This window comes from Nothobranchius furzeri, chromosome 2, assembly GCF_043380555.1.
Source record: "Nothobranchius furzeri strain GRZ-AD chromosome 2, NfurGRZ-RIMD1, whole genome shotgun sequence".
Taxonomy (NCBI): domain Eukaryota; kingdom Metazoa; phylum Chordata; class Actinopteri; order Cyprinodontiformes; family Nothobranchiidae; genus Nothobranchius; species Nothobranchius furzeri.
Window position 1 is genome coordinate 12627699 of NC_091742.1, and position 26599 is coordinate 12654297.

Genomic DNA, 26599 nt, shown 5'->3' on the forward strand with positions numbered 1-26599 from the left:
GGAAGTCCAGAATCTTTCCATGGAAACCAACTGAAACGATCCAATCATGCCATGAGTTTATATGCACCAAGTATCCAATCAGATTAAACAGGATGAGCAAGCGCAGAGTTTTCCTTCCCCAAAAAAATGTAAACAAACGGTATGAAACTAAAAGAAAAATGTAAAAACAGAAAAAAACAACAATTCTTCCTGCTTTCTTGATTCATTTCATCTATTTAATGATTTTATTTTGCTCCAAGAAGTTATGTTTTCTTCTGTGAATACCTGCAGATTTATGCTTTTCTGCATTTTATTATTGACAATATTAAAATAAGGGAGGGTTATATATTTTTTTTTTACTTCCACAAAACGCAAGTTCTGGATTAGATATGACAGAAACGGGACGCTCGCCATCGTATTTAAGAGCCGGCGCTCGTTAATGAGGCGTCATTTATTTAGTCAGGCATCTAAATGAGACGGGGAGGCTCGCTGGCTGCTGCTCACACGTGCAGCGGGCGTTATTTTACTCCTGTGTTGTGTACATGCACATCCATCGGAATGATGATCGGACTAAACCACCTTTCTCAATCAGATTGAAATTTCCTTCAGGTCGGATCAGAATATTCCGACTGACGTGTTTACATGCAGAATTTTGATCTTACTGGGCATTCAACCTGATTAATTGTGCCCATGTAAACGTGGCTAGTGCCTGAAGCTGTGGGACATGAAAGGTTCTGGTACCATCCGGCTGGTTCTGACAGGCGGGTCGGATCTGAGGGCTTCAGACTTACTTCTCAATCGGACCAGGGAAGGGGGGCTGGAGGTCCGTCATGTTCTCGTCCTCTTCCTCAAGGTAGGAGTTGGTCCTCTGGCGGATTGCCATCTGCGTGCAGACGGTCTGACTGGCCGCGGGAGCCGGAGACACCTTGGTGATGCTGGAGGGGATCGGAGCGGGCTTCACCTGCACAGGACCCACAACGTTAGAATAAATCTGTCTGGCAAACAACAGACAAACAAACAAACAGGGGGGGGGGGGGGGGGTTAAAAAATTATATGTGGGTTTCTGGAGCTCAGATCACCATCAGAACCAGGTCAGAACCGACCACCAGAAGAGAGCGGCTCAGCGGGCCAGCTGGTTTCTGGGCCGGAACCAGATCAGAACCGCCGCCTGAACCTTCAGGAGAGGATGCGTGGCTTTAAAAAATCCCAGCTGGACTGGCTCGCTGGTGTCTGGGTCGGATCAAGCTCACAGAAGACCGCACAAGCTCCAGAACCGGATGACAGGCATCTCTCTCCCTCTTTCCAAGCTAAACTAGGTTAGGTGAGGGGATATTAAAGAGTATGAGACCGTTGACAGATGCTCATTAGTATTAGCCCAGCTAACAAAAATTTGTTGTAAGAACGTTATGGGAATGTTTATTTTGAATGTTGTAAAAACGTAGAAATGTCCAGTTTTTTTAATGTTACTGGAACGGTGTGTTAACGTTACAAAAACATTGCTGGAATGTTTGCTTAAAGTTGTTTGAATGTTATTTTACGGTTAGCATGACGTTAACAGAACATTATGGGAATGTTTACTTTGAAAGTTTTAAAAACGTAGAAATGTCCAGTTTTTTTAACGTTACTGGAATGGTGTGTTAACGTTACAAAAACATTGCTGGAATGTTTGCTTAAAGTTGTTTGAATGTTATTTTACGGTTAGCATGACGTTAACAGAACGTTATGGGAATGTTTATTTTGAATGTTGTAAAAACGTAGAAATGTCCAGTTTTTTTAATGTTACTGGAACGTTGTGTTAACGTTACAAAAACATTGCTGGAATGTTTGCTTAAAGTTGTTTGAATGTTATTTTACGGTTAGCATGACGTTAACAGAACGTTATGGGAATGTTTATTTTGAATGTTGTAAAAACGTAGAAATGTCCAGTTTTTTTAATGTTACTGGAACGGTGTGTTAACGTTACAAAAACATTGCTGGAATGTTTGCTTAAAGTTGTTTGAATGTCATTTTACGGTTAGCATGACGTTAACAGAACGTTATGGGAATGTTTACTTTGAATGTTTTAAAAACGTAGAAATGTCCAGTTTTTTTAACGTTACTGGAATGGTGTGTTAACGTTACAAAAACATTGCTGGAATGTTTGCTTAAAGTTGTTTGAATGTTATTTTACGGTTAGCATGACGTTAACAGAACGTTATGGGAATGTTTATTTTGAATGTTGTAAAAACGTAGAAATGTCCAGTTTTTTTAATGTTACTGGAACGGTGTGTTAACGTTACAAAAACATTGCTGGAATGTTTGCTTAAAGTTGTTTGAATGTTATTTTACGGTTAGCATGACATTAACAGAACGTTATGGGAATGTTTACTTTGAATGTTGTAAAAACGTAGAAATGTCCAGTTTTTTTAATGTTACTGGAACGGTGTGTTAACGTTACAAAAACATTGCTGGAATGTTTGCTTAAAGTTGTTTGAATGTTATTTTACGGTTAGCATGACATTAACGGAACGTTTACTTTGAATGTTGTAAAAACGTAGAAATGTCCAGTTTTTTTAACGTTACTGGAATGGTGTGTTAACGTTACAAAAACATTGCTAGAATGTTTGCTTAAAGTTGTTTGAATGTTATTTTACGGTTAGCATGACGTTAACAGAACGTTATGGGAATGTTTACTTTGAATGTTTTAAAAACGTAGAAATGTCCAGTTTTTTTAATGTTACTGGAATGGTGTGTTAACGTTACAAAAACATTGCTGGAATGTTTGCTTAAAGTTGTTTGGATGTTATTTTACGGTTAGCATGATGTTAACAGAACGTTATGGGAATGTTTACTTTGAATGTTGTAAAAACGTAGAAATGTCCAGTTTTTTTAACGTTACTGGAATGGTGTGTTAACGATACAAAAACATTGCTGGAATGTTTGCTTAAAGGTGTTTGAACGTTATTTTACGGTTAGCGTGATGTTAACAGAACATTAGCATAACATTACTGGAACGGTTACTGAAACGTTATTTGATTATTAGCATAACGTTCCCGGAATATTTTCATAACATGGCTGCAATACTGCTACAATGTTACCGGAACATTTTGTTAATGTTTGGAACAACATTGTTGCAACATTAGCAAAACATTGCTAAAACGTTAGCCTGACATTACCAGAACGTTATCTAAAGGCTAGAAAAATGTTTCTGCAACGTTATGTTAAGGTTAGCAAAACATTGCTGGAATATCAGCATGTTTCTGGAATGTTATCTTAAGGTTAGCATAACATTGCTGGAACATTGGCATAATGTTTCTGGAATGTTAGGGTTAGGGTTAGCAAAACATTGCTGGAACATCAGCATAATGTATCTGGAACGTTATCTTAAGGTTAGCAAAACATTGCTGGAACATCAGCATAATGTTTCTGGAACATTATCTTAAGGTTAGCAAAACATTGCTGGAACATCGGCATAATGTATCTGGAACGTTATCTTAAGGTTAGCAAAACATTGCTGGAACATCGGCATAATGTATCTGGAACATTATCTTAAGGTTAGCAAAACAACGCTGGAACATCAGTATTGTCACGATCTGGGGATGTTTAGGACCCAAATATGCTGAAACCCAGGATGACACGAGGCTGGGGAAGATGTAAAGTGAAATCCTTTATTTTAGGAGTAACCAAAAAACAAAAGTAATCCAAAAGGCTGGGAGCCAACAGTCCAAAAATCCAGATAGAGATCTGGAGATCCAAAAATACAAGAGGCACGAGAAGACTAGATCCAAGCACTAGAGGCACGAGAAGAACTTGACAGAATTACAACAATGGACCGACAAGACACAGAGACAAGACAGGGCTTAAATACACTGGGGCATAATGGGAGGCAGATGAGCTGCAGGTGTGTGGAGTGTGGGGCGAGGACCAGGTGAAAGCAATGACTAATCAGGGAAGAAACTAACATGACCTAAGAGTGAACCTAAAAACACAAAAGCAACCATATAACTAAAATTCTAAAGGGAAGGAGAACTACAAAAACCGGTGGGACAAAACATATTAAAGAGACTAATAAAAATGAAAAGCTGAAACTATAAACACTGCAGAGGGACGACTGGCTGCAGAGGGGTGACTGGAGAAGACTAAAGGAACACAGGAGACACATAAATGAGATGCAGACAAAGGACATATGAGGGCGATATGAAACACAAAAGGAGAACCTGGAGTGGGAATTGGAGGGGATGGGGAACAAAGGGACACAGAACATGACAAGTATAATGTATTTGGAACGTTATCTTAAGGTTAGCAAAACAACGCTTGAACATCAGCATAATGATTCTGGAACGTTATCTTAAGGTTAGCAAAACAATAATGGAACAGAAGATTAATGTTTCTGAAATGTTATCTTAAGGTTAATATTACTTTGCAGTAACATTAGTATAACATTGCAAAAACTTTAGTTTCTGAAACCCTTACGAAAAAGAAGTATACTTTAAGTATCTAATTTCAAGTATACTTAAGTGTACATAAGTTTATTTGCATACTTGTTCTTAAAGTTTACTTAGAATTATACTCCTTGGGTCTAAATTGGGCCACTAAAAGTATACTTGAAGTATACTACAAGTATACTTCAAAGTAATAATTTAAGTTTATTTGTAGTGTACTTCTGATATAATTGAGTACACTTTTCTCTTTGAAAGTATACTTAAAGTAACATCACAAGTGTACTTGGAGTGTACTTCTGATATAATTAAGTATACTTTTGTCCTTGAAAGTATACTTAAAGTAACAATATAAGTTTACTTTTCATACAATTGAGTATACTTTTCTTCTTGAATGTATACTTAAAATATACTTTAAGTAATAATATAAGTTTACTTATAGAGTACTTCAGATATAATTGAGTATACTTTTCTCCTTGAAAGTATACTTAAAAGTAACAGTATAAGTTTACTTCTAATAAAATTGAGTACTTTTGCCCTTGAAAGTATACTTAAAAATAAACTTTAACATTATACGTTTACTTGCAGTGTACTTTTGAAATAATTGAGTATACTTTTCTCTTTGAATGTATACTTAAAATTATACTTAAAGTAATAATATATGTTTACTTGTAGTGTACTTCTTATATAATTGAGTATACTTACAGTTTTGAAAGTACACTTTACAGTAAACTTGACGTAATATTCTTTTAGTACATTTAAGTATCTCTATTTTCTCTATAAACACATACTGCAAGTAACATTTAACATCTGCTATTTGCTTACTACCAATACATTTAATTTCCACTATTTACTGATACTTCGTCTTTATGCAGAGAAAAAAGTTAATAAAGTAGCTAAGTAATTTTGTTTAAATGTATTAAACAGAGAGAATTAGAACAGAACAAAAACAGACCTGTTTACCAGGATTAATCAAAGATGAGAACGCAAACTGTTCTGAACATGTTTAACACATTAATTCTGTCCATTTTGAAAGACTTTTTAAAAAATGCCTTTAAAAAAATCAGTCCATTTTATGGATCCACTTGCTTGGTTGTTGATGCCTTTTTGAAGTTTTCATTGTTGCATTTCTTTCGTATTATTTTTCTTACATCTTGAACGCGCAGAGAGGGAAACTTCAACTGAGCATGCCCTGTGAACACACAAAGCAAATAAATGAACACTTGAACTGTTAGGTGAACTCTAACACAACAAAATCTTTACAGTTCGTACACTGTAAACCCGAATAAGTAGGAAGAACTCAAAAAATGTAAGGCAATCAGTTGCCTCATATTTTCTGAGTTTATAAACTCAGATATTTGAGGATGTAACCCAGAAGCTAGAACCTTAATGAGGTATTAACTAATTGGCTTACTAATATGATCCATCCTCAATTTAGATAAAATATAAAATATAAATTAAAGAAATTAACAATACTAATTAATAGATATCTAATTAACTAATAGATAATTTCATAATGAATTATTGGAAGGGTGAATAACTAAAATAACGAGTTTAATATTAAACATCGGTTAAAACAAGAATCTTGAACATCCCCAACAGAAACAGAAGAGGAAAGCTGTATACTATTGGTCCAGGTGGGAATCTGAAATTTCATTGGCTGAGAGAAATAAGTCCCGCCTCCGCGAAATAAAACCGTGCGACGCAGCTGAGCGAGAGGAGAGACAAACGGCTGTGCAGCACGCAGATACAGAAAGCAAAGACTGAGCGGTTAGAGAGAGAGAGAGAGAGAAAAAAAAAAAACAACGGTCGAGGCCGTGAAGAACCCTGATTTGGGTGCCGCATAGATAGAGGGAGAGGCGGACTTGACTCCTTCTAATAAGAGCTAGGAACTTGGAACCAACGCGGTGAGTAAAGAAAAAAGAAGAGAAAAAGCTAACGATGCAACTTAAAAAAAAAAAAGGAAACTTAAATAGCTTATCAAATTAATTCCATTCTTATAGATTTGTGTGGAGACGACAGAGTGAACCAATCCTCTGTAGGAGGGAACCGTTGGAGCGCGTTGGTGAGTGAATGAGATTAAATTCAGTAAATTATTAAATTCAAAAAGCTAATTACAGCAACCGAGGTGACAGCAGTGGGCTGCTAGACGTTAGATCCCAGGAGTTAACATCTCAAACTACCAGTTAACGGTGGTAGGGCATATAGGAGTTAACGGCTCAAACCGCCAGTTAACGGCGGTAGGGCATATGGGATTCCCAGGAGTTAACGGCTCAAACCGCCAGTTAATGGTGGTACGGCCTAGATGTACAAGGTCCTCAGGGGCGTTATAGCTAACGCCATAGAATTAGCAATGCGTCCCTTAACCAAACATTTAATAATAAAAAAAAATAGATAAGTAAAAATAAATAAAAGCTAACTGATTAGGGAGGAATTATTTTACAAAGGTGGACCAAAGGACCAGAATTTATATTTTGTTTAATTTTGTTATAGAAAATTTTATTTATTTATTTATTTATTTGTTTGTTTATTTATTTATTTATTTATTGTGTTACAGATATACAAGGTGTCACAATGCTGTATAGAAACACAACTAAATGTATCCTTGTTGTCATGAATGTATTTCTTGTCGAATGGTGTAGAGTAATAGAATCTAACTGAGCCTATTGAGCTGAACAATTGTTGTCATATGTAATTATATTTCCAGAGCTACTGAGAATTATTTTAATAGACAATCAAATTGATGTTATGTTAGTTGAACTGTGAACCCAAACATGATTGGCTATGCCAATAGAGTGAAGCATTTGTTTAAGTCTGTAAGACTTTATGCTGTGATGTGACGAGAAGGGTCGATGCCAACTTGCTAACAGTCCTGTTGTTTACAGGCTGGGTTTTTTTTTTCCTTGGGTTTGATCCCGACTCCTATGATCACTCACTTGGAACGAGAACTGGATTTCTTCCTGACGAGGGAGATGGCGAGCCTTAACCACTGAACGAACCAGGACATCTCAAGTAACTGAAGAGCAGACTGCTCTCTTCTGTGAACAATCTCAACGGTGCGGTAGGAAAAAATCGCACCACCGGACTCTGACTTTCACCCCAAGCGTGGGGATTTGACTTGACGCCGGCTGACTTGTGACTCATATGATCAAATCTCATACCGAGCATTTTACTATTGTCGATTGTTTTCATCTGTTTTTGTGTGTTATCTTTATGTGTTATATTTCCCATTATTATTAAAATTTAGTATATAAACCGTTTCATGCTATACCCGTGACTCCAGTCATTCTTAAACAACCTCCAATTCTCCCCGAACCTAATTATTGGCCCATTTGTTTATTTTTTCTTTTAATTATCTTATTGTATCCTGTAATCCGGTTACAAGTATATCAGAACATAAATAAACTTAAATATTTGGAGTTTATATTAAATAAATTTTCAAATTATAATCAAATTAAAGTTACCGATTAAGCCAACTCAAACAGAAAATAAAACAAAATTTGAAAGAAACAATTACAAACGAACACTTTTGAAAACTGGACAACAGCAGTGTGTAGTCTTTCTTTGAGTAGGTGGTTTAAAGCAGTGGTTCCCAAACTTATTTAGCCGCGCACCCCCTTCTATGTCCCGACCATGTCGACGCCCCCCCCCCCCATCGGGGCATGGCTCTATATATCCATACATATATATATGTATGTATATATATATCAGATGTCAAGCTAAACAGACAGGGTTAAAAAAATTCCCCATCACTTTCATTTTTTAAATAGTAATTAATAAACATTCAATACCATTACAATTTCCTTTGATTTCATTTTAAATAAATATTTAAGAGTGCCCAGGTAGCACATAAAGAATGCAATTTAACGGTTTTCTTAAAATAGGAACGTTTAACCTGTGCGGCCAGAGCGCTCTCCTTCCTTCTGCTCTGCGTAAACCTGAGCTGATCACCTACTTGTGCGTATTAATCACATGTCTATAGGGGACAAGATATAGCCATGATGTTCACTTTTGCCTCAGACCGACTTATTGCTGTTTTATGGTGTGGCTGAATCTGCGATCCGCTGCCACGCGGACTGGAATAACAAATGCTGCAGTAACAGGCGTTGTGGTCAGGTTCGGAGTCACTGGCTGGAACGGACCCGACTCATCCCAGAAGCTAAGATCTTAATTTGACCTTGAATGAAAAATAACCTCTTAAAAGTTTTTATCACGGTGGAGGCAGCGTTCATTTCTGCCTTCAGTCTGACGGCGCGCCGGAGTTAAATCAGCGTGCGTGCTTATTGCATCTGTGTGCGCGCGCGTGCGGCACAGCCGCTCAAGTCACCGCGTCTCGCGCTATTTAAACCAATGTTGTAAAATGACTTCTGCCCAGCCCAGATGTGCTCACTTGTGCACCCGTGAGCCGTGGTTCAGCCGGAACGCGTCTGACCTCTGACAGACGCACTCTGAACTTCAGATCTTCAGCGCGCTGTTAATAGCCTGAATGGGAATCATTTCTTGTTATTTTGTTACATCCACAATGTTCTGTGTGTGAGGTTTACAATGTCAGAACACCTGCATGAGACAGGTGTTAATTACAATCTGCCAGAATGACTCACCACCTTCAGATTCCTCCAACACCGTTAAAAATGATCAAATACGGAACATATCGGCGTGCGCAGGCCAGAGTGCTGAAGCTCGGCGCATTGTTATTATGAAGCTAGGGCACATGTGGAGGACACGCGCGCGCGCAAAAATATACTTATTTTCAATTACATTTATTGTGCCCACTTACTTTTTCTTTGGCCCACCCACAAATGAGTTTCTACGCTAATGGTGACATATGACAGACTTCTCTGAGCTCCGCAGCCATTACACTTTTCACCTCGCGCACCCCCTAGCGGCAGCTCGCGCAACAGGGTATCTGCAGGTTTAAGGGAGCCAAATTTAAGACTTTTTAAGACCTTTTTTAAGGCCACTTAGACCAAATTTAAGCTATTTTTATAATTAAATTTAAGCTTTATTTTCCAGCTATTGCCTGGAACCGGTGCTAACCGCGTTGCGAACATGGCATTAGCCACCCAGTTACCATCGAACTTGCACTTCCCCATGGCGCAAGCTCCCACTAGTTTAACCAGCTAATGTGCTCATCTAAAAATAGCCCCCTTTCACAAGCAACTGAATGTGTACGGTTCCACTTACGCCAATATCACACACAAAAAATGCTGAAGACTAACTAGGAATTCATGAAAATTTCATAGAAATAAAATAATCTTGTTTATTGGGTCTAAACAGGTTTAAGACCTTTGGAAACTGTATTTAAGGATTATTTGTCATTTTTAAGGATTTTTAAGGCCTTAAATTTGGAAAAGCTAATTTAAGACATTTTAAGACTTTTTAAGGACCCGCGGTTACCCTGGCGCACCACACTTTGGGAATCCCTGGTTTAAAGCAACATCAGGATGCACATCAATTCAACATTAACAAAATATGAATTACACTAACCACTATCAAGTAAGTCAGTGAGTACTTTATGCCATTTGGCATAAAACCAGTTGAGTATTGAATCAGATTAGCCTATTAGCATTAGATGCTAATGGGCTAATCCGATTCAATTATTCATGCTAAACTAAAGACACAAATGGAATTGCCAGACTCAGAACGGCTGGACGAACAGAGAAAAGGTAAAACTCAACTGTTCCTCCCACTGCCTTTATGGGTGACCCCGCGAGGAAAGTTGACCATTGAGCAGGGTTGATGGTTTATCCCTTGAGGTCCACGTGACAGGGGTGAGGTGGTGCTCACTCCTCACCTCTGCCATATGGACCCAAGGGATGAACCATCAACCCTGCTCAATGGTCAACTTTCCTCGTGGGGTCCTACCCATTAGGACAGTGGGAGGGTTAACTCAATGAGAAGTGGAAAATGAACATATTTGCCCAAATGGTGGTGTGTTACTTTAACATCAACAATTAAAGAGCAGACAAATAGTAAATTACATTGTGGATGTGGACAATGCTCTAACAGAGTGAGCCATCTGAATCCATCACTCTTTCAGATTTTGAGTTACACATGTAACATCAGGTCATTTTTGACTCTGCAGCTTGGGTGATAGTTTAGACTCATCAAGACCAAGTAAGATTTTCTGCATGGACTCAAATGTGTTGGTCAGTCCCTTCGGATAATCTAAATGTAGGCATAGATGAGGCCGAACATTACCAGGACATGGTCGGGACATAGAAGGGGGTGCGCGGTTAAATAAGTTTGGGAACCACTGCTCTAGGATAACAGATTCTCACTGGGTCGTACGTAACTGGACTCTCGGCATCATCGGTGATGGTTGTCAGGAGGACAACTGCTGCATCCGAGGTCCGGCTCATTGGTATCATCCTTACAAAAATGAAAGGGAGATCATACACTAATCACATCTGAACTGAAACTCTGACTGTGGCCATTTTTATTTCAGTAGATTTTCATGTAAATAACAATAAATGCAGTCTGATAGACTCCTGTTTAGGGCTGGGCAACATGTCAAAGATTTATCGTTATCCAAGTTCTTGTCTCTCATCCAGATAATTTTTCCCATGTCAATAAATTTGATAATAAAAAAATGAAAAGATGTGTAAGTTGGCCACATTTATGTCCCTTTAAGAAGCTGTAGCACCTTGAGTCATGTAAAATTTTAGTCAATGTAATACATGAGACAGCCCCATCTAGTGGACAAATATTGTTGCTACGCATTCCTGTAGTTATCGCCTACTTATCGTTATCGAGGTGAGATCTTCAATATAAGTTGATATTGATTTTAGGCCGTATCGCCCAGCCCTACTCCTGTTCATTATGTTGCTTTGTGCTCTCATTTATGAATAAAGTGAGATGGCTTCCGTGTGTGCCAGCGTTATGCTAATGAAAGCTGCTTGAATTCTTTGCAGTGATTGTTGATTTTTCTCAGTGCCTTCAAGCCTGCCACACACGAGTGCCATCTGCTGAGCAAACAGCCTCGAATGACCGCTTGCTCAGCAGATACCTCGCCATGTGCGCCTGATTTTCACTGAGTTTTCTGCCTCATGAGACGCTGAGGTGAATATCTGACCAGTTAAGATATTTTCCGCCTCAAAGGGGTAAAAACTTGCCGTGTGCGCATTACCGAGCTGCTGGTTGAGCTGAAATATTCTAGTGGCCAACCAAAGCACGTTCTCCGCTCACATGACCCCAAGATGGCAGCCCCCTGTCTGCATGTCAGAAAAGAAACAAAACAGACAAGAGCTGGAAACAGAGGAAATGCCTATCCTTTTTTTGTTGACGAAACGTCGCTGCCACCGGCATTTCAAGGTTAGGAAAATATGGGTACAGTAGCTGGAAAGATGGACCAGGCAAGGAGTTTATGCCAATTTACTCCAAGACACACCTGGAAGACCCAGAATCCTTCCGAAAGGGTAATGGAAACAGTGGGCCCATCGATCCGCAAGGTACCGTTTTGTTTATTTTTCAGACACGCAGACAGGGTAAGGGGCTGTATCTGAATACATCTTGGGGTCATGTGAGTGGAAAACGTGCTTTGGTTGGCCACTAGAATATTTCAGCTCAACCAGCAGCTCAGTAGTGCGCACACAGCGAGTTTTTACCCCTGTGAGGCGGAAAATATCTAACTGGTCAGATATTCACCTCAACGTCTCGTGAGGCAGAAAACTCAGTGAAAATCAGGCGCACACAGCGAGCAATCTGCTGAGCAAACAGTCCTTCGAGGCCGTTTGCTCAGCTGATTGCTCTCGTGTGTGGCAGGCTTAAACATATTGTCAAAGGTTTGTAGTTGAAACAATGGCACATTTTCCAAAATGTTCATGTGCGTTGTCCTTGTGTTGTCCTTATGCATAAATAAATAGAATGAATTGTTCAAATTTACAATACTGGGACTTACCACACATGTCCTCAAAAATCCAGAGGATTCCTCACGTAGATAGACAGGAAGGGCATGGAGAACAGTGGTACGCCTTGTGTGGACATCATGTAATTCCTAAGAAGATTATTAAGAGTGTAAATACTGTCAAGTTTACTAATCAAACTCAATGCCAAACTGCTCTGACCAATTTTCCAAGACAGTATTATCTGCATCTAAATCCAATGATAAACTGCTGAATTCAAAAGTTAACTTGAATTGTTTAACATTACATAATACGGAGGGGTATTAGGGCCACTGAAGAAGAAAAAATTCTGAAAATAAATAAAATTAATAAAGTCAGAATTCTGACATTTATCTCAGTATTCAATTGTTTCCTTCAGTGGCCCTAATACTGCCTTATTGCCTAAGAGTATTAGAGTCACTGAAGAAGAAAAAAAGAATTGAGAAAAAGATTCAGATATTTTCAAAATTCTGGGATTTAAGTCAGAATTCTGACTTTTTTCATAAACCTAAAACAAAACAAACAAAAAACTATTTAGGAATTTTTTGTTAAAAAAAACCCAAATCAAAACAAACAAAAAAATAAAAGCCTGAATTTTAAGATTTAAGTCAGAATTCTGATCCCCCCTCATAATCTTCCCCAATTTCCTTTTTTTTTTTTTTTTTGTTTTAGGTACCAGTCAGAACTCTGAGATTAAACTCAGATTTATGACTTATTTTCTCAGAATTCTATTTTTTTTCTTCAGTGGCTCCAATACTCATAGCATAAAGACATTGCCTGTAAATTGTATATTCACCTGTGCATCATGGGCTTTGACAATGTCAGCCAAAGCATTTGCAGTCTTTCCAGTTTTGGAAGCTTTCTGTATGAATAAGGCCATCAAATGAGGAGTGTGTTGATCTAGCTGCGCATAAAAGGTGTTAGGACGGTTCTGGTTTGTGATTCGTTGAAACTCTGCATACACCTGCATTAATGAAAGAACAGTACAATAAAAACAATTATTAATTTATGATGAATGAAATACAGCAACGCTACACGCAATGTGAAATAGCATGGTCAAAGATAAAACCAGATGAAAGAGCTGATCCACATTACCTCAGCTGGCATATGAAGAGCAGGCCAGAGGTCCATCAGCTCTTTCACAGGAGGGCAGGACATGACTCGTCTGTCGTCTCAAGGCAAATGTTGTCTGCATCATCCGGCTAATAACACATATGTTTCTCTCAGTCTTCTTTACTTCCTCAACAACAGCCTGCCTCATACAGCCCAGACTAGAGGGGTCTTCTCCTTGAGGAAAGTTAGGCAGGAAGTTCTGCACGCTTGGATGTTTGAATGGGAAGGTTCATTCTCTGGGTTTCTTTGGCTTCTTTTCCCAGCATTTATGGAGACCTCCTGACATCCAGCTCTTCTCTTCTTAGTCCTGTAATTTTCCTTTTTGAACTTGATGCTGTTTTTCCATCCATTCCAACCACTGTCAGATCCTGCTTCTTTTAAACATGATGTTTGCTCACAAGACCATTGCTATTTCTTTGTCACTAGGGTAAGCCTTGAACCTACTGTATATATGGTAGATGCCAGATTCTCTAAAATACAATGTTTTTGGTCTCTTGACAACTGAAGTCTTTCATTCTTTTCAAATTCAGTATTCCCATCTCTAAGTGTCAGCTCAATGTCAAATGGAAATTTGGGAATCTGAAAAGGACCTGGGGGCCATCTGCTTAGACGCTCTGGGGATGACACATCTGAAAAGGTATCAGTTGATGCAACAGAACGGGAATCCTGTGTAAGGGAAATATGAACACAGGATTTTTGTGGTAACTCCTCTATGTCAACAAGGCAAGTGAGCCTTCCATCAAAGTCTGGATCTTCGTATTTCAAATTGAAATCACAGTCAAGTTCCAGTTTTTCTTTTAAAATCTTAATCAGTTCATCAAAAGAGGCCGGACGGGAGTCAAGTTTTAATTTAATTACATTCGACAGCAAGTAGGATCATGTTTCGTGGGGCTTCAGCCGCCATCACTGTAATAAAGAAATGAAGAGATATTTAAGTTAAAAGCACCTTAATACAGAAAACATAGGGCTTTCATAAGTTTTTTGAATGTTAACAATCATGAATAACAACCTCTGTGCCAAAGCGACAGTTTTAAAAGACAAATCTGTATACATATATACATACATACATATATAGTCATGTTATTTAGAATGTGCCATCAAAAATACAGATTGTGAGAATTACTCACCAGTGTTCTTACTTCTGTCTCACTTGTATGAACCTCTTGGGGGTCAACAGCAGCATGCCATCAATCTTGTGTGCAGAGAGTGGGGTTGGATCATTGAAGTCTGACTGCAGATTCATAGACAGGCTTCCCGGTGTGGCCGACAGCTCATAGGAACGCAGATACTCTACATTTACACATCTACACCAGGAAGCATAATCAGTAGAGAAAAAAAACTTTGGTAATCACAAGGTAGATCTGTGTTAGTCAGCAAAATTTAGGCAGTCCTCCACTATATATGAAGCTATGTGAGGAGATTCAAGTGTAATTTGACTTATCCACACAAAGCTAAAACATAACATTTAAAGAAAAGAATCTGGAGCAACAGCATACAGTAAGGACAAAATTACAACACAAAAATACTGTGAAATTAACAGAAACAGCGTTCTGCGGTTCAAGATATGTGCAACTGAGCACTAGTTAATTTGATGATAAAAACATTAACAAAATTTCGATGTATATGTGTGTATTAAATAAAACTTTTCACAAAAACTGACAAACTCCCGCGAGCGAACTGAACTTCCAGTTTTTTTTTTTGTCCTCAGAACATCACGTTTTAAAAAAACTATGGAGGGGACAAAAATGGAGGGAAGGAGGGAACATATAGCATCGAGATACAGCACCGCTTCGTCTCTTGCGGTCTCAATCCTCTTCTACGGTTAAAAAAGCAGGCTGCTTGCAAAGCTATGGCACAGGTGCTACGGGGAAAATAGTTTACAACACAGACTGATTTTTCATCGCTGAACAAGAGACCACTGCTCATTTACTTTTAATAAATGGACGTTTAAGTTTGACTTGGTGGTGCTGAGCTCCCGCTTTCATTTTTTTCTCAGAACGTCACGTTTAAAAAAAAATACAATGGAGGGGACAAAAATGGAGGGAATAAGTCTCTAGAAGTCTAATAAAAAAGTATCTAAAGTAATGCTAACCTTCAATAATGAGAAAGCGCTGCTCGTTTCATTTAATAAACGGACTTTAGTCGCACACAACGTTAATAACACAGCTAACTTACACGATGACTTAGCATATTAGCTTGCTACGTGGCCAACATTACTCACCATGTCCGTCTTAAAAACATTTAAGCAACTTTTATGGTGGCTACTTACATTTAGCTCAGTGGTGCAGAACCAGAGACTGTCAAGTGCAGAACAGAAGCGTGACCTCCGACGGTTAATGCACCTCCGACCCTGCTCTTCTTCTCGGTCTGCCCAGAAGCTTCGAGAGCCGACTGAGCAAATGCTACAAAATAAAAGCACTTCCTGTGCGTGTAATTTCACAATAATTCGTAATTTCATGCTTAATATGTTATTTAGGACAGACAGACAGAGTACTTTCTTCATCCCTATGAAAATTATTTTTACAGAAGTCCAGTACCACTCAATACTCACACTTAATTGACTAGTTATTTCGAAATAAGGCAAAGATTCAAGCAAGGATAAACTTAATATGGAGGAAGTGAATATGTTAAACAGAAAGGACATGTCAAAAAAAAGGACTGATTTCAAAATATATAAAGCTTTACAACAGGATTTGACTGTTAAGAATACAGATATTAAAGAAAAATGGGAACTGGAAGTGAACATAATGATGACAGACGAGGAATGGGAGGAAACACTTGAAGCAGGCCATAAACTAACTAATAGTCTGTCTTGGAGGGAATTTGAATGGAAGGTGAAGGCGCATACTTTAAAACTCCACTTATCATGTCACGAATGTGAGAATGCTGTTTGTAGATTACAGCTCAGCATTCAACACCATTGTTCCCTTTAAGCTGGACAGGAAACTGCAGGATCTAGGACTGAGCAGCTCCCTCTGCAGCTGGATCCTTAACTTTCTGTCTGACAGATGCCAGGTGGTCAGACTGGACGGCACCACCTCATCCCCCGTCACACTGAACACTGGTGCTCCGCAGGGGTGTGTGCTGAGCCCTCTCCTGTACTCACTCTACACCTACGACTGCACGGCCACGAGAAACTCCAACATCATTGTGAAGTATGCGGACGACACCACAGTGGTAGGTCTCATCACCAACGACGATGAGACGGCCTACAGGGAGGAGATCAGCGCCCTGACCCACTGGTGTCAGGACAACCGTCTCACCCTCAACGTCACAAAGACAAAGGAGTTGATAATGGACTTCCGGAGGAGCAGAGGAGTACACACCCCCATCACCATCAACGGCGACGCTGTGGAGAGGGTGAGCAGCTTCCGTTTCATTGGAGTGCATCTGGCAGAGGATCTTACGTGGTCAGTGCACATGGAAAATACGGTGAAGAGTGCACAGCAGTGCCTCTTCTTTCTCAGGAGACTGAAAAGATTTGACATGAGCCGCCGCATCCTCAGGACCTTCTATCGCTGTGCCATTGAGAGCATCCTCACTGGATGCATCTCCACCTGGTATGGCAACAGCACCGCTTACAACCGCAAAGCTCTCCAGAGAGTAGTGCGGTGTGCAGAAAGGATTATTGGAGGTGAGCTTCCCTCCCTCCAGGACATCTACAGGAAGCGGTGCCTGAGGAAAGCGGGGAGGATCATCAAGGACTCAAGTCACCCCAGCCATAAACTGTTCAGACTACTTCCATCAGGAAGGAGGTTCTGCAGCATCCGGTCCAGAACCAGCAGACTGAGAGACAGCTTTTTCCATCAGGCCATCAGACTGCTGAACACGGCGCAGACACCTCACCCTCACTACTGAAACTCCAACATTACACACTCCATACTGTACATTAATGCCACTGTTTTGCACATACCAACCTCTGTATATTTTATATCTCTTATCTTATTGTTTACTTTATTCGTTTGTAAAACACGTATATACACACTATACACACACTCACACGCACACACGTAGAACAATATATTAAAAAAATAATAATAATATACTTGCATAAACATTTAGTAATGTATATACATTACAACTTATACATATTATTACTTAGATTAGCCATTTTTATATTTTACTTGTTTTTACATTACTGTATTTTTGCATAACTCTGTTGCTGTGAAGCACATGTACTGTACCAGTGTACCTGCACATGTGACGTGACAAAAAAAGTGATTTGATTTAAATAGTAACGTTTAAAATTTAAGGCGAGGCCTGGGGATGGACTGTCCGATCTCGGGGGCAGAAGTTGCTGAGGTAGTCAAACAACTACACAGCGGCGGAGCCCCGGGGGCGGATGAGGTTCGTCCTGGGTATCTCAAGGCTATGGATGTTGTAGGGCTGTCATGGTTGACACGTCTCTACAACATTTCGTGGTCATCGGGGGCAGTTCCTAGGGAGTGGCAGACCGGGGTGGTGGTCCCCATCTTTAAGAAGGGTGACCTGAGGGTGTGTTCCAACTATAGGGGGATCACACTCCTCAGCCTCCCTGGAAAAGTCTACTCCAAGGTACTGGAGAGGAGGGTCCGATCGATAGTTGAATCTCAGATAGAGGACGAGCAATGTGGTTTTCGTCCTGGCCGTGGAACTGTGGACCAGCTCTATACCCTTGCAAGGGTGATGGAGGGGGCATGGGAGTTTGCCCAAACAATCGACATGTGTTTTGTGGATTTGGAGAAGGCTCATGACCGTGTCCCCAGGGGCACCCTGTGGGGGACGCTCCAGGAGTATGGGGTGGGTGGCTTTCTGTTAAGGGCCATTCAGTCCCTTTACCAGAGGAGCGTGAGTTTGGTCCGCATAGCCGGTAGTAAGTCGGACCTGTTCCCAGTGAGGGTTGGACTCCGCCAGGGCTGCCCTTTGTCACCGGTTCTGTTCATCACTTTTATGGACAGAATTTCTAGACGCAGCCGTGGTGTGGAGTGTGTCGAGTTTGGTGGCAGGAGAATCTCGTCTCTGCTTTTTGCGGATGATGTGGTCCTCCTAGCTTCATCCAGCTCTGACCTTCAGCTCTTGCTGGGTAGGTTCGCGGCCGAGTGTGAAGCGGCTGGGATGAGGATCAGCACCTCCAAATCTGAGACCATGGTTCTCGACCGGGAAAGGGTGGCTTGCCAACTCCGGGTCGGGGGAGAGGTCCTACCTCAAGTGGAGGAGTTTAAGTATCTCGGGGTCTTGTTCACGAGTGAGGGTAGGAGGGATCGGGAGATCGACAGGCGGATTGGTTCGGCGTCTGCAGTGATGCGGACGCTGAGCCGATCTGTCGTGGGGAAGAGGTAGCTGAGCCAGAAAGCCAGGCTCTCGATTTACCGGTCGATCTACGTCCCAATCCTCACCTATGGTCATGAGCTTTGGGTAATGACCGAAAGAACAAGATCGCGGATACAAGCGGCCGAAATGAGTTTCCTCCGTAGGGTGGCCGGGCTCAGCCTTAGAGATAGGGTGAGGAGCTCGGACATTCGGGAGGGACTTGGAGTAGAACCGCTGCTCCTCCGGATCGAAAGGAGCCAGTTGAGGTGGTTTGGGCATCTGGTCAGGATGCCTCCTGGACGCCTCCCCGGGGAGGTGTTTCGGGCATGTCCTGCCGGCAGAAGGCCCCCGGGTCGACCCAGGACACGTTGGAGAGGTTACATCTCCAATCTGGTCCGGGAACGCCTTGGGGTCCTGCCGGAGGAGCTGGTGGACAAGGCCGGGGAGAGGACGGCCTGGAGCTCCCTAGTTGGGATGCTGCCCCCGCGACCCGGACCCGGATAAGCGGAGGAAGACGACGACGACGACGTTTAAAATTTATGCTGGAGAAAATGCGGGCTAGTGGGAGACTTTTCACATATACTTTTGTTCTGCCCTAAATTCATACCATTCTGGGAAGGTGTTAGGGAGAAATTGAAAGAACCTTGAAGGTGAAATTACAATTTAAGTTAAAATGGTTTGTACTGGGAATGCTATACCAAAATTCTTACACACATAATGGAGACATACATAATCAGAATTCTGCTTATGACTGCCAAGAAGTAAACTAAGGTTTTATGGCTGGACACAGAACCCCCAAGGGTGGCACAGTGGAGAGAGAGAGTTAGACAGGTCTACAAAATGGAACAAATTAATGCAAGACTATGACTGGGACTAGTGAAATTAGAAAAAATGTGGGAACCAATAAAACAAATGTTAGAAAGATAGTACTCTCATGTGAAAATTATTATTATAAATTTTTTAATGTATTTTTGTCTTTTGGGTGAGTTATTTAGCTAGATCAAAGTAAAATGTAGAATGTATTAGAGAGCAGATAAGATGAATACAGAGAAAGCTTGTCAGAACTATATGTACTGATTGGTGATTTGGTTAAGTTGGATAGATCTTATGGCCACAAGGAAATTCGAACTTTGTTCAGGGAAACACTGCCCTGGAGAGGGGAAGAAGAAACTCAAATGCATCTCCATGTAAATGTTGTCGTTCTAATTCAAAAATAAAAAGTTCCAAATATATATATATATATATATATATATATATATATATATATATATATATATATATATATATATATATATATATATATATATATATATATCTATATATAGATATATATAGATATATATATATAATATATTATATATATATATATATATATATATATATATATATATATATATATATATATATATATAACAACACTAAGAGAACTTTAATCAATCATAAATAACGTTGTTACCATGTTCCGAGAATGTGGTTCTAAAAATGTTCTCTAACAACGTTATGAGAACTTTCATCAATCATGATTAACGTTGTACAGACATTATAAGAAAGTGGTTCTAAGAATGTTTTCTAACAACACTAAGAGAACTTTAATCTATCATAAATAACGTTGTTACCATGTTCCGAGAATGTGGTTCTAAAAATGTTCTCTATCAACATTATTAGAACTTTTGTCAATCATGAATAACGTTGTAAATACATTATAAGAACGTGGTTCTAAGAATGTTTTCTAACAACACTAAGAGAACTTTCATCAATCATAAATAACGTTGTTACCATGTTCCGAGAATCTGGTTCTTAAAATGTTCTCTAACAACGTTATGAGAACTTTCATCAATCATGAATGATGTTGTACAGACATTATAAGAACGTGGTTCTAAGAATGTTTTCTAACAACACTAAGAGAACTTTAATCAATCATAAATAACGTTGTTACCATGTTCCGAGGATCTGGTTCTAAAAATGTTCTCTAACAACGTTATGAGAACTTTCGTCAATCATGAATAACGTTGTACAGACATTATAAGAACGTGGTTCTAAGAATGTTTTCTAACAACACTAAGAGAACTTTAATCATTCATAAATAACGTTGTTACCATGTTCCGAGAGTCTGGTTGTAAAAATGTTCTCTTACAACGTTATGAGAACTTTCATCAGTCATGAATAACGTTGTACAGACATTATAAGAACGTGGTTCTAAGAATGTTTTCTAACAACACTAAGAGAACTTTAATCAATCATAAATAACGTTGTTACCATGTTCCGAGAATGTGGTTCTAAAAATGTTCTCTATCAACATTATTAGAACTTTCGTCAATCATGAATAACGTTGTAAAGACATTATAAGAACGTGGTTCTAAGAATGTTTTCTAACAACACTAAGAGAACTTTAATCAGTCATAAATAACGTTGTTACCATGTTCCGAAAATGTGGTTCTAAAAATGTTCTCTATCAACATTATGAGAACTTTCATCAATCATGAATAACGTTGTACAGATATTATAAGAACGTGGTTCTAAGAATGTTTTCTAACAACACTAAGAGAACTTTTAGCAATCATAAATAACGTTGTTACCATGTTCCGAGAATCTTGTTCTAAAAATGTTCTCTAAAAACGTTATGAGAACTTTCATCAATCATGAATAACGTTGTACAGACATTATAAGAATGTGGTTCTAAGAATGTTTTCTAACAACACTAAGAGAACTTTAATCAATCATAAATAACGTTGTTACCATGTTCCGAGAATGTGGTTCTAAAAATGTTCTCTATCAACATTATTAGAACTTTCGTCAATCATGAATAACGTTGAAAATACATTATAAGAACGTGGTTCTAAGAATGTTTTCTAACAACACTAAGAGAACTTTCATCAATCATAAATAACGTTGTTACCATGTTCCGAGAATCTTGTTCTAAAAATGTTCTCTAACAACGTTATGAGAACTTTCATCAATCATGAATAACGTTGTACAGACATTATAAGAACGTGGTTCTAAGAATGTTTTCTAACAACACTAAGAGAACTTTAATCAATCATAAATAACGTTTTTACCATGTTCCGAGAATGTGGTTCTAAAAATGTTCTCTATCAACATTATGAGAACTTTCATCAATCATGAATAACGTTGTACAGACATTATAAGAACGTGGTTCTAAGAATGTTTTCTAACAACACTAAGAGAACTTTAATCAATCATAAATAACGTTGTTACCATGTTCCGAGAATGTGGTTCTAAAATTGTTCTCTATCAACATTATTATAACTTTCGTCAATCATGAATAACGTTGTAAATACATTATAAGAACGTGGTTCTAAGAATGTTTTCTAACAACACTAAGAGAACTTTCATCAATCATAAATAACGTTGTTACCATGTTCCGAGAATCTTGTTCTAAAAATGTTCTCTAACAACGTTATGAGAACTTTCATCAATCATGAATAACGTTGTACAGACATTATAAGAACATGGTTCTAAGAATGTTTTCTAACAACACTAAGAGAACTTTAATCAATCATAAATAACGTTTTTACCATGTTCCGAGAATGTGGTTCTAAAAATGTTCTCTATCAACATTATGAGAACTTTCATCAATCATGAATAACGTTGTACAGACATTATAAGAACGTGGTTCTAAGAATGTTTTCTAACAACACTAAGAGAACTTTAATCAATCATAAATAACGTTGTTACCATGTCCCGAGAATGTGGTTCTAAAATTGTTCTCTATCAACATTATTAGAACTTTCGTCAATGATGAATAATGTTGTAAATACATTATAAGAACGTGGTTCTAAGAATGTTTTCTAACAACACTAAGAGAACTTTCATCAATCATAAATAACGTTGTTACCATGTTCCGAGAATCTTGTTCTAAAAATGTTCTCTAACAACGTTATGAGAACTTTCATCAATCATGAATAACGTTGTACAGACATTATAAGAACGTGGTTCTAAGAATGTTTTCTAACAACACTAAGAGAACTTTAATCAATCATAAATAACGTTGTTACCATGTTCCGAGAATGTGGTTCTAAAAATGTTCTCTATCAACATTATTAGAACTTTCGTCAATCATGAATAACGTTGTAAATACATTATAAGAACGTGGTTCTAAGAATGTTTTCTAACAACACTAAGAGAACTTTCATCAATCATAAATAACGTTGTTACCATGTTCCGAGAATCTTGTTCTAAAAATGTTCTCTAACAACGTTATGAGAACTTTCATCAATCATGAATAACGTTGTACAGACATTATAAGAACGTGGTTCTAAGAATGTTTTCTAACAACACTAAGAGAACTTTAATCAATCATAAATAACGTTTTTACCATGTTCCGAGAATGTGGTTCTAAAAATGTTCTCTATCAACATTATGAGAACTTTCATCAATCTTGAATAACGTTGTACAGACATTATAAGAACGTGGTTCTAAGAATGTTTTCTAACAACACTAAGAGAACTTTAATCAATCATAAATAACGTTGTTACCATGTTCCGAGAATGTGGTTCTAAAAATGTTCTCTATCAACATTATTAGAACTTTCGTCAATCATGAATAACGTTGTAAATACATTATAAGAACGTGGTTCTAAGAATGTTTTCTAACAACACTAAGAGAACTTTCATCAATCATAAATAACGTTGTTACCATGTTCCGAGAATCTTGTTCTAAAAATGTTCTCTAACAAAGTTATGAGAACTTTCATCAATCATGAATAACATTGTACAGACATTATAAGAACGTGGTTCTAAGAATGTTTTCTAACAACACTAAGAGAACTTTAATCAATCATAAATAACGTTTTTACCATGTTCCGAGAACCTGGTTCTAAAAATGTTCTCTATCAACATTATTAGAACTTTCGTCAATCATGAATAACGTTGTAAAGACATTATAAGAACGTGGTTCTAAGAATGTTTTCTAACAACACTAAGAGAACTTTAATCAGTCATAAATAACGTTGTTACCATGTTCCGAGAATGTGGTTCTAAAAATGTTCTCTATCAACATTATGAGAACTTTCATCAATCATGAATAACGTTGTAAATACATTATAAGAACGTGGTTCTAAGAATGTTTTCCAGCAACATTGTGAGAACTTTCATCTATCACAGATAATGTTGTGAAAACGTTCCGAGTATAAGGTTCTATGAATGTTTTCAAACAACATAATGAGAACTTTCATCAGTCATGAATAACGTTGTTACGACGTTCCAATAATGTGGTTCAAAGAATGTTTTCTTACAAACATTGTTAGAACTTTCATCAGTCATGAATAACGTTGTTACGACGTTCCAATAATGTGGTTCAAAGAATGTTGTCTTACAAACATTGTTAGAACTTTCATCAACCATAAATAACATTGTAAAGACGTTACAAGAACATGGTTCTAGGAATGTTTTCTTTCAGCATTTTGAGAACTTTGATCAATCACAAAAACATTATATACACGTTCAAAGAACGTTGTTATAAAAACGTTTCCTATCACCGTTATGAGAACTTTCATCATGCAGAAATAATGTTGTTACAACGTTCTTATAACAATCTTCTAAGAACATTTTCTGTCAACGTTACAGCAACATTAATAACGTTCAAAGAACATTTTGAAAACATTACTTTAACAACGTTATGTACTAACATTAAAAAAACTTTTAAAGAATGTTAGCGAAAGTTATGGGAACGTTCCCTGTTAGCTGGGAGTATTTTATTAATTGAGCGATAGTACTTCAACTGTCTGGTACATGATAGTAATCTGTACTATACTGCGATGCTAGCACAGGAGTTTAAGCTAGCATGGTTAACTCAAGCTGCCCCCCCCCCCCCCCCCCCCCCGGCTGCTTCTCCTCACATGGCAGCACAATCTCTGCTTTGGCCGATGGTTTCTCCCTCTGGTTTGTCTCTGCTCTCTGGGGCGTGCAGCAAACTCAGAACTTTATGGTTCTGGTCCATCAAAAGTGGAATTATAAATGTTTCCTCTGTGTCAGAGCCGCATTACAGTCCATTTTTCTCTGGATTAAGCCAACAGGACTCCCTCAGCTGACCTCACTTGGTTTGGTAAATAAAAAAAATTAAAAAAAAACTTTCTCACAACAATGACTCTAAAAGCCTAAATTATTTATGTTTGTATAGAAAATGTTTAAAACGAAGTTTCTCTAAAAATGGGTTCATGGGAGTCTGACCTGCAGTTTGCTCTTTAACATTTTCTTAAATTGTCTTGATCAGCTGTAACAGCTGCTGCATGGTCAGGGACCTGTGAGCCTACCTTCTCCCACTTCTGATTGGATGCCTTGTTGTAGTTGACCAGTCGGACGTTGGCCTCCTCAAAGGTCAGCTTGGATGGAAACTTGCTGACCTTGTTGCTCCAACCGACGAATTGCAGGATATCCTCCAGGATCATCTGCTCCTTCATCACCAGACCATTCTCAAAGATCAGAACGATGTACTTCTCATCCATCCCTGCAGCCACCAAACCAGACACAAGTCACCACATAAAGTTCAAAGGTTATACCAGAGGAAAGGTGGCCTGGTTTAGGCCTCGCCCACTCCTACTTTGTGCAGGGGCCGGTTTCCATCTGGAGAGCTATGGGGTAGAAACCTCAGAGCAGAACCACAGGTCTGGTCCAGTTCTGGTCAGAGCTGAAGAGGCTGAAATCCTGATTCAAAAACTGTAAACTTTAATCCTGATTCCCACGTGTCCCCGATATTTTATTCACCAAAAGTGTTCTGGTATTTAGTTCTCGGGAACCCTCCTCCCTCACGGAGAGCGGTGGGACGGTTCGCTCCAGCAGCACCCCCCACTCCCGTTCTCAGGCTCCTCCTAAACTCAATGGGAAGTCCAGACAAACTCCTGAACCCTTCTGTCAGCGCTTCTCCTCAGGAACATCAGCACACAACGCTCTCCTCCACTGACTCAGAGATGTGGGAGACGGACTTAATGCGACATGACCGTTCAGACTGCAGTCGCTTTCAAACACATCAGAAATGTGTCAGAATCACGTATTAGAGAAGAAATCTGATGTGTGCTGGTCAGACAGACAGACAGACAGACAGACAGACAGGAAGGAAGGAAGAAGACTTTGCCGAGCACATTAATGCTGTGGGCAAGAACACCAAGTTCACCAGGGAGGATGTCCACAACCACCAACGGCCCTTCTTGGACTGTGCTGTGCTAACTGAACAGGATGGAAGTCTCAGCATTGAAGTCTACAGGAAACCAACTCACACAGACCAGTATCTGTTTTTTTCCCCAGAAGAAGCTACAATGATGTTCTGCTGAGCTGTAGTAGCCTCATGGATGGGGCCATCATCTAGTACACTGCTGCTAACCATTTAAACATTCTCCCTCTCCTGATAATAATTTCTTGCTTTCCTTGACGTTGGATGTGCTACTACTAGTTTACCCGTTTAATTATTTATCCGTCTTCGTCTTCGTCTTCCTCCGCTTATCCGGGTCCGGGTCGCGGGGGCAGCATCCCAATTAGGGAGCTCCAGGCCGTCCTCTCCCCGGCCTTGTCCACCAGCTCCTCCGGCAGGACCCCAAGGCGTTCCCGGACCAGATTGGAGATGTAACCTCTCCAACGTGTCCTGGGTCAACCCGGGGGCCTTCTGCCGGCAGGACATGCCCGAAACACCTCCCCGGGGAGGCGTCCAGGAGGCATCCTGACCAGATGCCCAAACCACCTCAACTGGCTCCTTTCGATCCGGAGGAGCAGCGGTTCTACTCCGAGTCCCTCCCGAATGTCCGAGCTCCTCACCCTATCTCTAAGGCTGAGCTCGGCCACCCTACGGAGGAAACTCATTTCGGCCGTTTGTATCCGCGATCTCGTTCTTTCGGTCATTACCCAAAGCTCATGACCATAGGTGAGGATTGGGACGTAGATAGACCGGTAAATCGAGAGCCTGGCTTTC

General features: G+C 39.3%; 1 protein-coding gene across 1 annotated transcript; it reads right to left on the reverse strand.

Moving 5' to 3' along the window:
• Positions 1–662: 662 nt before the first annotated feature.
• LOC139062646 (sentrin-specific protease 6-like) lies at positions 663–25293 on the reverse strand. The gene is made up of 2 exons (XM_070544113.1): positions 24954–25293; positions 663–940 (listed from the first exon to the last, which is right to left on the reverse strand). Exons 1-2 carry the CDS (start codon positions 25143–25145, stop codon positions 767–769), a joined length of 366 nt encoding a protein of 121 aa, XP_070400214.1. The 5' UTR covers positions 25146–25293; the 3' UTR covers positions 663–766.
• Between the last annotated feature and the right edge of the window lie 1306 nt (positions 25294–26599).

Coding starts and splice junctions, on each gene's coding strand:
- LOC139062646 (XM_070544113.1), bottom strand. CDS start 25,145: ATGGATGAGAAGTACATCGTTCTGATCTTTGAGAATGGTCTGGTGATG. Junction 941..24,953: donor CCAATCAGAAGTGGGAGAAG/GTAGGCTCACAG, acceptor GGTCCTGTGCAG/GTGAAGCCCGCTCCGATCCC.